General features: G+C 43.5%; 1 protein-coding gene across 3 annotated transcripts in view; it reads left to right on the top strand.

Moving 5' to 3' along the window:
* Window positions 1–12,273, top strand: part of PCYT1B (phosphate cytidylyltransferase 1B, choline) — a 112,886-nt gene that overhangs the window by 58,490 nt on the left and 42,123 nt on the right. For all 3 annotated transcript variants that reach the window (XM_004063925.4, XM_004063924.4, XM_019019509.3), the window contains exon 3: window positions 8,353–8,469. In XM_004063925.4, the coding sequence (XP_004063973.1) occupies window positions 8,353–8,469 (117 nt within the window). The remainder of the gene's footprint in view (window positions 1–8,352; window positions 8,470–12,273) is intronic.

The raw sequence follows: 12,273 nt of genomic DNA, 5'->3' as shown, positions 1-12,273 counted from the left end.
GGGTAGTAAGCAGTTTACCTGTTTGTGGCACTGTCTTGAGCATGCCCTCAAAAAAGACAAAACATAGCAGAATTTGGTATTTGATAATGCTCTTCAAGATTATAGTTTTTTGTTTGTTTTTCTTTTGTATTTTTAGTGGAGCTGGTTTCGCCATGTTGGCCAGGCTGGTCTTGAACTCCTGGACTCAAGTGATCTGCCCATCTCAGCCTCCCTAAGTATTGGGATTACAGGCATGAGCCACTGTGCCTGGCCTAGATTATAGCTATAACTGGACTCTCTTACCATCTCCTACACTAGCCATATTTTGTGACATAATATAATTGCCTAAAATGTGTTTTACAAATTTAGAACTGCCCAAACAGGGGCTGGGGGTACAAATTCTAGAAGAGGTAATGACAAACTCTGCTCATAGCTCTTAGCTTTTTGACCTTGTTTGTGAGGTCACAAGGGTGATGAAACTTCAAGAGAAAGAACAGAATAAATCAAAAAAGCAATCAGAATTGGCACCTTTGGTCTTAGCTAGTCCAGCTGTGGAGCTGTGCACATACACAGTGTTGTATGTATTCTGATGCATGGAGAATAAATCCTGTCTTGACATAAAGGAAAAGTCCAGGAGATTGTTTCATAGGTTCCTTTTCATTAAAACTGCCTTTCTTTTCTCTCTTTCTTTCTTTTTTTTTTTTTTTTTTTTGACAGGTTGTTGCTCTGTCACCCAGGCTGGAGTGCAGTGTTGCAATCACAGCTCACTGCAGTCTTAACCTCCCAGGCTCAAGCAATCCTCCCAATTCAGCCTCCCAAGTAGCTTGGACCACAGGCATGTGCCACCATGCCTGGCTATTTTTTGTATTTTTTGTAGAGATGGGGTTTCACTATGCTGCCCAGGCTGGTCTCAAACTCCTGGGCTCGAGCCATCTATCCACCTTAGCTTCCCAAAGTGCTGGGATTACAGGCATGAGCCACTATACCCGGCCCTAAACTGACTTTTCTTAAAGGGAATCTCGGTTCTGATTTTCTACTTTCCTTTTCAAAAAGGAAGTTTGTATTATCTGTTTCCACAGTGTGTAGAATTTCCCTGACTACATTTTTCAAGAGCCGCCTTAATGAATCTGCCTTATTCATGTATCATCTGTGATGTAATTTACTTAATAATTTTTCTTTACATATACTCACTGTTCTAAAACTTTAATGTATTTTAAAAAGCAAACATCAATCACTATCATTTACAGAAAATAGTATGATTAGCTAGTATCAATGGCTAGTGATAAGCAGAACGTAACTACAAAGTTTATATAAAACTGCATAAATTGTATAAAATAAATATATAACTATAAGATTTTAAAAGCTTAACTTGTGCCACCTTTTTTGCACATCAGTTATACAAAAAACAGTACTAGTTGCCATAATTACTGGGTGTTTAATAATAGTTTCTGTTTTGTTTTAAAGACAAGAATTCATATCAGCATGTAGTTGTCTAGCAGGTACCAACAAGGTAGAAGAAAGAGTGGTGAGTTTGATTTGCACTCAAACATCATCGTAAATTGGTTGTATGACATTGGGTAAGATGCTTAACTTCGCTGAGCCTCCATTTGCCCATCCATGAAATGATAAGTCTACTTTCACCTGGCTCCCTCATAGGGTTGATGCAAAGATTAAGTGAAATACATGTGTTTTGTGAATTGTGTGTATTTCTAAGGTACTGTTTAAATGCCTTAAAATAGCCACAATCCAAGCCTTGTTAATAGACATAATCAAAGATGATCAATCACTATTTTATTGTTGCTTGAATCTGAAGCAAATACCAAAAAACGCCTAACATACCCCACAGTAGTGTGAATTTAAACGTAACGTGGTTGGTGATTGCCTCCTGTTTGGCTGTACGGCAGGTGTGTGTTTAACTTTTTAAACAACTGCCAAACTGCTTTCCAAAGCGATTGTACCACTTTAAATTCCTATCTGCAGTTTATGAGCATTCCAGTTGCTCTGCATTCTCACCATCACTTGGTATGGTCAATTAAAAAACATTTTTTAGCCATTCTAGTGTGTATGAAGTGTTATCTCATTGTGGTTTTCGTTTGTATTTCCCTAATGACTAATGTTATTGAGGATCTTCTCTTGTGTTTATTTGCCATCCTTGTATTTATTTTCTTTAGTGAATGTCTGTTCGATATTTTTGCTTTATTTAACTGGGTGGTGGGTTGTTCATCTTACTGAGTTTTGAGAGTTCTTTATATGTTCTAGATACAAGTCCTATATTTTGCAAATATTTTCTCCCAGTCTATGACTCACCTTTTCATTTTTGTAAAAATGTCTTTTGAAGAGCAAACGTCATGAGTCTCACAGGCTGCATTTAAGGTGTCACCCCAGGCTCAGTTCTCATCTGGAGGTTAACTGTTGTTAGATCTGCTTCCAAGCTCACTCAGGTTGTTACCAGAATTTATTTCCTTGTGACTGTAAGATCAAGGGGTGAGCTTCTTACCAGTTGTCGGCCAGAGGCCACGCTCAGCTCCTAGAGGCCACCTGCAGGTCCTTGCCATGTGGCCCTCTCCATAGGCCCTTTCACAACATGGCAGCTTGCTTCTTCAAAGCCACCAGTGCAGAAAGACAGTAAGTCTGCTAGCAAGATGGACCCTTTTTGTTTCTTTGTGTGGTGGTTGTTGTTGTTTTTGTTTTTTTTTTTTTGACAAAGTTTCATTCTTGTTGCCCAGGCTGGAATGCAGTGGTGTGATCTCGGCTCACTGCAACCTCCGCCTCCCGGGTTCAAGAGATTCTCCTGCCTCAGCCTCCCAAGTAGCTTGGATTATAAGCGTCTGTCAGCACGCCAGGCTAATTTTTTGTATTTTTAGTAGATACGGAGTTTCAGCATGTTGGCCAGGCTGGTCTCAAACTTCTGACCTCAGGTAATCCACCCACCTCGGCCTCCCAAAGTGCTGGGATTACAAGTGTGAGCCACCATGCCTGGCCAAGATGGAGTCTTATAATGTAACATAATCATGGGAATAATGTCTACCACCTTTCCCATATTCTACTGATTAGAAGCAAGTCACAGTTCCCACACGCACTTCAAGGGGTGGGAATTACACAAAGGCATGGGCACCAGGAGGCAGAGATCATTAGGAGCCACCTTAACGTCTCTCCACGATAGCCATGCAATAGTTGTACTCTGACATCTTTTTTTGTTTTCAATTGGCTCCTGGTCATTGCCAAACCTCCAGCTTCACAGGTCAGTGGTATCTCACATAGATGCTCTGGAATCTCACAGAGATGCTCTGGAGAGTCCCCAGATGCCTAAAATCATATCCAGAAAAATCTCAAACAAAAGATTAAAACAGATCAACATACAAACTAAAAAGCCATACTCTGTTTTTTTTTAAAGCTTTATTATAGAGTATTTCAAACACACACAGAAGTAGAACAATATAATGAACCTTCCTGTGCCTGTCACTCATACCTAACAACCACTAACCCATGGCCAGTCTTGCACCATGCACACCTCTGTCTACTCTGTCCTCTTGAGTGATTTGAAACAAAATCCCAGACATCCTAGAATTCTGTGTATATGTCTGAAAAATAAGAACTCTGGTTTTATTAAACATAACCACTGTATCATGATCTTACCTGAAAAAACAATAATTCCTTGATATCACCAAATATTCAGTGTTCCAATTTCTAATTATCTTATGTCATCATTTATATATAGCTTGTTTGAACCCAATAATGTCCATACTTTACAGTAGGTTGATACGTTTTTTAAATCTCTTTCAATCTGCAGATCCCCCTTTCATTTCTCTTTTTCTTTCTCTCTCTCTCTTTTTTGGCTTGAAGTTTATTTGTTGAAGAGATGAAAGATCAGGGTCCTTTTTTGGCAGGGAGGGGAGTCCTGGAGAATTTCCCACAGTTTGGAAATTGCTGACACACCACAATTTTTAAAAGTGAGCTTATTGCAAAATCAACTTTGTAAATACTCTTCAGATTTACTAAATGGCCTTTTTCTCAGTAATTACGTCTTCTTTCTTTACTTTTCTTTCCTCCCTGCTTCCTGAATTCATTTCTCTTGATCACCTCTGAATCAATAACAAAAAGTTTTACAAAACTGCCATCTGCTTTCCCCTGGGGTTTATATCTTAAAACAAATTTTCCTCAATTGAATTCAAATTGAATAAGAACATTGAAAGCAAGGCTCCCTCATTAGACAGTTTGTTATTTCAAAGCATTTTCTATTTACTGTGCCTTATTTAGAATACAGTATAATCCTATGAAGGCAATTCTGTTTGTTCAAAATTGTGTATAATTGGAAATAATTGCAATTCCCTATCTGACATAAAGTCTCTCAACTTTTTTTATTAGAGAAATTTAATTTATTAGAAACATTGTACCATCTGAATCTATTAATGTAACATTTCTTTATGTTCCAAATTAATGAGGTTGCATTGCATCAAGAAATAATCACAATTTTAAATCTAAGTCTTAAAGATCATTTAACAGAAGTTGGCATTGATTTCTTCTTTTTAAATTTATTTTTATAACATCAATGTAATACATGCATATATATACATATATATATATATATAATTTGAGACACGGTCTATCTCTGCCACCCAGGCTGGAGTGCAGTGGTGCAATCAGCTCATTGCAGCCTCTGACTCCTGAGTTCAAGTGATTCTACTGCCTCAGCCTCCCGAGTAGCTAGTATTGCAGGCGCCTACGACCATATCTGGCTAATTTTTGTAATTTTAGTAGAAACAGGGTTTCACCATGTTGGCCAGGCTGGTCTGGAGCTCCTGACCTCAAGTGATCCACCGCTGCCTCAGCCTCCCAAAGTGCGTGGATTACAGGCTTGAGCCACCACGCCCGACTATTTTTAAAAGTCAGTAGTACTCCCAGCTTATAAAGAAAACTAGTGGTCCCTTTCTCCACCTTCTTCACCCCTGATTCTTTTTTTTTTTTTTTTTTTAATTGCTCATTCTTGGGTGTTTCTCACAGAGGGGGATTTGGCAGGGTCATAGGACAATAGGGGAGGGGAGGTCAGCAGATAAACAAGTGAACAAAGGTCTCTGGTTTTCCTAGGCAGAGGACCCTGCGGCCTTCCGGCCTTCCGCAGTGTTTGTGTCCCTGGGTACTTGAGATTGGGGAGTGGTGATGACTCTTAACGAGCATGCTGCCTTCAAGCATCTGTTTAACAAAGCACATCTTGCACCTCCCTTAATCCATTTAACCCTGAGTGGACACAGCACATGTTTCAGAGAGCACAGGGTTGGGGGTAGGGTCACAGATCAACAGGATCCCAAGGCAGAATTTTTCTTAGTACAGAACAAAATGAAAAGTGTCCCGTGTCTACTACTTTCTACACAGACACGGCAACCATCCGATTTCTCAATCTTTTCCCCAACTTTTCCCCCTTTCTATTCCACAAAACCGCCATTGTCATCATGGCCCGTTCTCAATGAGCTGTTGGGTACACCTCCCAGACGGGGTGGCGGCCGGGCAGAGGGGCTCCTCACTTCCCAGTAGGGGCGGCTGGGCAGAGGCACCCCTCACCTCCCGGATGGGGCGGCTGGCCGGGTGGGGGGCTGACCCCCCCACCTCCCTCCCGGACGGGGCGGCTGGCCGGGCAGAGGGGCTCCTCACTTCCCAGACGGGGTGGTTGCCAGGCGGAGGGTCTCCTCACTTCTCAGACGGGGCGGCCGGGCAGAGACGCTCCTCACCTCCCAGATGGGGTCCCCGCCGGGCAGAGGCGCTCCTCACATCCCAGACGGGGCGGCGGGGCAGAGGCGCTCCCCACATCTCAGACGATGGGCGGCCGGGCAGAGACGCTCCTCACTTCCTAGATGGGATGGCGGCTGGGCAGAGACGCTCCTCACTTTCCAGACTGAGCAGCCAGGCAGAGGGGCTCCTCACGTCCCAGACGATGGGCGGCCAGGCAGAGACGCTCCTCACTTCCCAGACGGGGTGGCGGCCAGGCAGAGGCTGCACTCTCGGCACTTTGGGAGGCCAAGGCAGGCGGTGGAGCGACTGCTGCAGAAGGGGTGATAGGCTTCAATCGTACATCATGGCAAGCAGTGAGTTGCTGTCCCTGTGTTTCCGGAATTGGTGGGTTCTTGGTCTCACTGACTTCAAGAATGAAGCCGCGGACCCTCGCGTGAGTGTTACAGTTCCTAAAGGCGGCGTGTCCGGAGTTTGTTCCTCCTGATGTTTGGATGTGTTCAGAATTTCTTCCTTCTGGTGGGCTTCGTGGTCTCGCTGGCTCAGGAGTGAAGCCATGGACCTTTGCGGTGAGTGTTACAGCTCCTAAGGCGGCGCATCTGGAGTTGTTCGTTCCTCCCGGTTGGTTCGTGGTGAAGCTGCAGACCTTCGCAGTGAGTGTTACAGCTCATAAAGGCAGTGTGGACCCAAAGAGTGAGCAGCAGCAAGATTTATTGCAAAGAGTGAAGGAACAAAGCTCCCACAGTGTGGAAGGGGACCCGAGCAGGTTGCCCTCACCCCTGATTCTTATTCCCTGTAGGCACTCAACACTTGACAGTCAACTTTCCATAATGTTGTTGACATCTCTCATCCATTGTCATTGCCTTTCTTGTTTTCTCTGCCCTTGGGAGGATTATATCTTTTTAACTTAACTTTTAACTTTAACTCTTAACTCTTTAACTTTTAACTCTTAGTAATTGTTGTGGTGTTTCTGGGAGAAAGTAGAGATAATGTGTATGTTCAGTTCACCATATTTAACTGATGGTCTTTGTATTTCTTTTTAAAGAACATTATTAGCTCAAGCCTGTAATCCCAGCACTTTGGGAGGCTGAGGTGGGCAGATCACAAGGTCAGGAGTTTAAGACCAGCCTGGCCACCATGGTGAAACCCTGTCTCTACTAAAAATACAAAAATTAGCTGGATGTGGTGCTGAGTGCCTGTAATACCAGCTACTTGGGAGGCTGAGGCAGGAGAATTGCTTGAACCCGGGAGGTGGAGGTTGCAGTGAGCCGAGATTGCACCACTGCACTCCAGCCTGGGCGACAGAGCAAGACTCTGTCTCAAAAAGAAAAAAAAAAAAGAAAACAAAACAAAAAACACTATTGTGGCCACATATGTCTCTTTCCTTCTCACTGCAAGAATAAAATGTCTCTATGTTGTTTGTAGCCGTGGAGATGAGGTGACAAGGGTGCTTAAAATGAGAGCACTTTGATATGAGAAACTACTTCTTTCTCCTGTCATCCATTTTTGAATCTTCTTCTTGGATTTTCACATTCTAGTTCCTTTGTTGAGAGTCTAGAAAGGTGTCAAGGTTGGCAAAATACATAGAATTTTTTATATAAATGTAGGAGGCATCTTCCAGAGTATCATGATGGGGATATAACAGAGCTGCAACTTCCTTCCTCCAACCAGTTAAAAAGAATAATTTTGTGACTTGCTTTGTCTACCAAATTGATGGAAGTCTATACCCAATTTCTCTCTCTGACTTGAAGGGGATGGGTCTTTGGCCTGGCTGAGCAATAGTGTTATCCTGGTCTCCTGGTTCCTGGGGGTGCTGTACTGAAGTGTGTCCCTCTTCCTCTTGGAACAGCACTTTTTAGAGCACTATATGCCACTGTCTGTGTGACCTCTTCACTTTTGACCTTTCTCCCTAGGAAGGACTATAGTGTTGGTTGTTCATCTTCAGCCCTGAGCACCACTTCTACATGCAACGTTACATCCTGACTCTCCTCCCTTTGAGGCGTATGTCCCTAATCTCCTATTATACCAAAGAGGTTAGGGAGTGGCCTTGCAGTGGTATGCTAGTAAAGGTTTAACAGCTGGTCCTCTAGCGGGAAATAAGCCCTGATTTGTAGCATTTGCCAATTTCTGTCGTGGAAGCACTCTACCGTGGCTGACTTCAGGCTACCAACGTGACCTGGAGTTGGGAAGAAAGGTTGTAAGGTGAGCCGTGTGAACAGATTCCAGTACATCGTTGCCTTTGAGAACAGGGACTTGGGGTCTTTATTCAGGACTGCCACACCCAAGGATGAAGCCATTTGCCTTTTCCATTGAGCTCCGCAGTTACTCCTGCCTACGTGTTCCAGCTGGGCTGACTCTGCCGGCTCAGGCACCTAGACTCCACTCTGGGTCAAGAGAACTCCTCAGTGCTCTGTGTTTGTCTCTTCTGTTGGCTAAAATAGTGTGTTCCCTGGTTTGATCTTAATTTTGTTATGTTTTTGCTCCGCTTTGATGTCTTCAGAAGAACCCCTTTAAAATCAATTTCGTGCACTGATATGAAACTGATGGTATGTAGAGATTGTGTCTTATCCAGAAAGTTTCTTACGACTGATGGAAGGTAACTGGGATTCCTCATTCTGCAGTTCTGTTAACAGTGTTTTCTTTCTCCCACAGCTGACAGGCCTGTCAGAGTATACGCCGATGGAATATTTGACCTCTTCCACTCAGGTCACGCAAGAGCCCTTATGCAAGCAAAAACACTGTTTCCCAACAGCTACTTGTTGGTAGGAGGTAAGAAGTGCATTTTCTTTTTGTCTAGAAAACTCTTTTATTATATGCTTTCTGAAAAGAGCCCCTTTCAGAGTTCCATCAGTAAAAATCTCACATTGTTAATGCTTCCAATTCAGCCCATACTGGCTCGCTTGTTCACTGCCTGAAATTTAAAATGATGTTTGAAAAACCATAGGGGAAGTTACATCATGGGATTGTATAACCCTGATCCTCAGAGAGAGATGGACTGATAGTACCACCAAGGGTAAATGCTTCATGTTTTCCATTAATGCCTTTCTCCTAGTGTTTAAGGCTTGATCCAAATTATGTTCCTAAAATTTTCTAGAGGGATAAGAGAAGCAATATTATTCTGATTTCAAATCTCAAAGAACTAAAGGGAGTTAGGATGATGAAGAACAAACAAGGTCATCATCTATTTCTTTTGTGTGACCCGCAGCACTTAAGACAATGTTGTGCTAACACTTGTGGCTTGTAACAGCCCCACTTAGTTGAATTTGTAGCAGTGTGTTAAAGACATGGAGATTTATATACCGAGGTAATCTTGGTTCACAACGAAGGGACCAATTTACTCGCTAAGTCTATGGAAAGAGAAGGATCGTTAGATGTGGATTGAAATTTTCCTCCTCCAGGAGGCCTAACTATTTCTTTTTGGCTAAAAGGGATAGTACCTGACTAGGAAGACCTGTATTTCACTTGTGCAGCTTCTGGAAGGAGCATATTCATTCAGAGTAATCAGTTTTTGTGGCATATAAACTAGGCACCATCAAGTCTTACACCTCTACTGGGGGAAAAAAAGTACTGGTAAGAGACTACATAACTGTTTTTTAAAGAATTTTGTTACCTTCTGCAATTAAAAACCACTTTGTTTGTTTGTTTGTTTGTTTGAGACGGAATCTCACTCTGTCGCCCAACTGGAGTGCAGTGGTGCAATCTTGACTCACTGCAACCTCCGCCTCCTGGGTTCAAGTGATTCTCCTGCCTCAGCCTCCTGCATAGCTGGGATTACAGGCATGTACCACCACGCCAAGCTAATTTTTTTTGTATTTTTAGTAGAGATGGGGGTTTTGCCATGTTGTCCAGGCTAGTCTTGAACTCCTGACCTCAGGTGATCCACCCACCTCAGCCTCCCAAAGTGCTGGCATTACAGGCGTGAGCCACCGTGCCCAGCCAAAAACCAGTTGTTGGACATTTAAGAGGAACTCTTCTGCAGATTTTGCCAAGGGTGGTGACCACAGGACCATTGAATGGAGTTCTTTCCAGAAGGAGGAAATGGTGAAAGGCAATGGTTACTGGGCAAGTCATGCAGAGGGAACCCAAAACAGGCAGATAACCCAACCCTTGCTTACTTCCCTTTAGCCTGAAAACCATTCCTTGAGACAGCACTACCACCTGGAGTCTGGTCCTAGGCTACTGGGGCCCTGGAGAGACCTCTGCAGTGTTTGGGCTTTGGTCATTTGGGTGGCCTAAGTTTGGAGGTGGTTAGGTGTGGGTCACAGTTAACAGGAACACTAGCTGTGGCCCTGGGTTATCACATCCAAGGTAAGATCAAAGGAAATGTGTAGCTTTCAGTACGTTCTTGTAAATTGGAGAAGGCAGTCAGTTAATATCAGCAGGTCTCTAGGTCATTAGGCAACAATGGTTTCACTGACTCACTGATTTCTTCATCTGACAACTTTCTTTTTTTTTGAGATAGAGTCTTGCTCTGTCACCCAGGCTGGAGCACAATGGCATGATCTCAGCTCACTGCAACCTCCGCCTCCCAGGTTCAAGTGATTCTCCTGCCTCAGCCTCCCAAGTAGCTGGGATTACAGGCACGTGCCACCATGCCTGGCTAATTTTTGTATTTTTAGTAGAGACGGGGTTTCACCATGTTGGTCAGGCTGGTCTTCAACTCCTGACTTCATGATCCACCCGCCTCAGCCCCCGAAAGTGCTGGATTACAGGCACATGCCACCATGCCCGGCTACTTTTTTGTATTTTTAGTAGAGACAGCATTTCACCATGTTGGCCAGGTCTCGAACTCCTGGCCTCAGGTGATCCACCCACCTCAGCCTCCCAAAGTGTTAGGATTACAGGCGTGAGCCACCGGTCCCGGCCCCTTCATCTAACAACTCTTTATTGAACTCTTACTATGTGCCAGGCATTTTTCTGTACACTGGGGATGCAGCCATGAACAAAACAGACTGTCTATGTCCTCAGAGAACTTGGAGTCTGAGGGAGAGGCAGTCATTGCCCACTAAACAAGTAAATATGTAGTAGTGGTACTATGAAGAAATATAGGAAAAGAGAAAAGAGTGACTGGGTGGAGGAAGGAGGGATGTTTTAGGTTTAAAGGTCAGGGAAGACCTCTCTGAGGAGGTGACATTTGTGCAGAGACCTGAATGAAATAAAAGCACTCAAAAGCCAGAACATCCAGTCTTCCTTGTGCAGGATTCTCACCAGTCAAGACGACAGTGTGAGGCAAGCAGAGAAGACATGGTGACATGTTAGTTTTTTGATTTGTGTATCTTAAGGAGGCTTTCCATAAAAGCACAGATGATTCAGTACTCAGAGAAATTAATATGGGCAGAAGTTTGGAGCCAAGAAATAAAGCAGAAGAGAAGGAGAAAAATTTCAATAAGAAATCCTGGACTTTTTAGCAGCTATAGCAAGGGGGGCCACACAGTCATTCTATCACTCTCAAACTCTAGAAGCTGAATTGTACCATCAGGAAGAACTAGTTTTTCCTGCCTGAGTTCTGAGATAACTGTTTCAGAGGGTCACTGTGTAAGGGGCATTGAGTAATCCAAAGAACGATGTCCTCTATAGTAGGTTTACACAGAATTTCAGATACTCCCTTAATGGCTATTACATGGGTTGTGGAAGTCAAGGGCATATAGAACTACTTGGATGACCATGAGACTGTATCCTTTGGTAAGTGACAAGGACTGGAGTACAGGAAGAAAATAAAACAATACAGCATCAAGCTATAAAGAAATAGTACGTAGACTTCTGGGAACAGTGACAGAGTAAGAGTGAAAGCTGGGCATGGTGGTGCATGCCTGTAGTGCCAGCTACCCAGGAGACTGAGGCAAGAGGATCACCTGGACCCAGGAGTTCAAGGGTATAGTGAGCTATGATCGTACCTGTGCATAGCTATTGTATTCCAGCCTGCACAACACAGTGAGACTTCATCTCTAAAACAAACAAGAAAAACACCAACCATGGGCAACACAAACAATAATAAATAATTTCAGTGTGTTCTTTTCTCTGTAGATTTCTTATTCTTATCATCTCATTTAAAATAATCGAATTGTAATACTATGAAATATCTTCTAACCACTCTGCTGATAAAATTCAGTGACATCCTGGCTGGGCACAGTGGCTCACACCTGTAATCCCAGCACTTTGGGAGGCTGAGTTGGGTGAATCATCTGAGATCAGGAGTTCGAGACCAGGCTGGCCAATGTGGTGAAACCCTGTCTCTACTAAAAATACAACAAAAAATTAGCCTGGCATGGTGCTGCACGCCTGTAGTCCCAGCTACTTGGGAGGCTGAGGCAGGAGGATTGCTTGAACCTGGGAGGCGGAGGTTGCAGTGAGCCGAGATCGTGCCACTGCACTCCAGTCTGGACCACAGAGTGAGATTCTGTCTCAAAAAAAAAAAAAAATTCAGTGACATCCTGTATTTCATATGTCTCCATTAATTTAATATTTGATCCCAAGTCTGTTAAATGGAATCTCTAACCTCCTGTGTATAGGCAGACTGCTATGGGGGCGTGGTATAAGAGCTCAAATCCCAAGAGTGGCATTGCTGTCAGGGTG

Source organism: Gorilla gorilla, chromosome X, assembly GCF_029281585.2.
Source record: "Gorilla gorilla gorilla isolate KB3781 chromosome X, NHGRI_mGorGor1-v2.1_pri, whole genome shotgun sequence".
NCBI lineage: Eukaryota > Metazoa > Chordata > Mammalia > Primates > Hominidae > Gorilla > Gorilla gorilla.
Note: the sequence above shows the minus strand (reverse complement) of the source record. Positions and strands in the feature narration are given on the sequence as shown.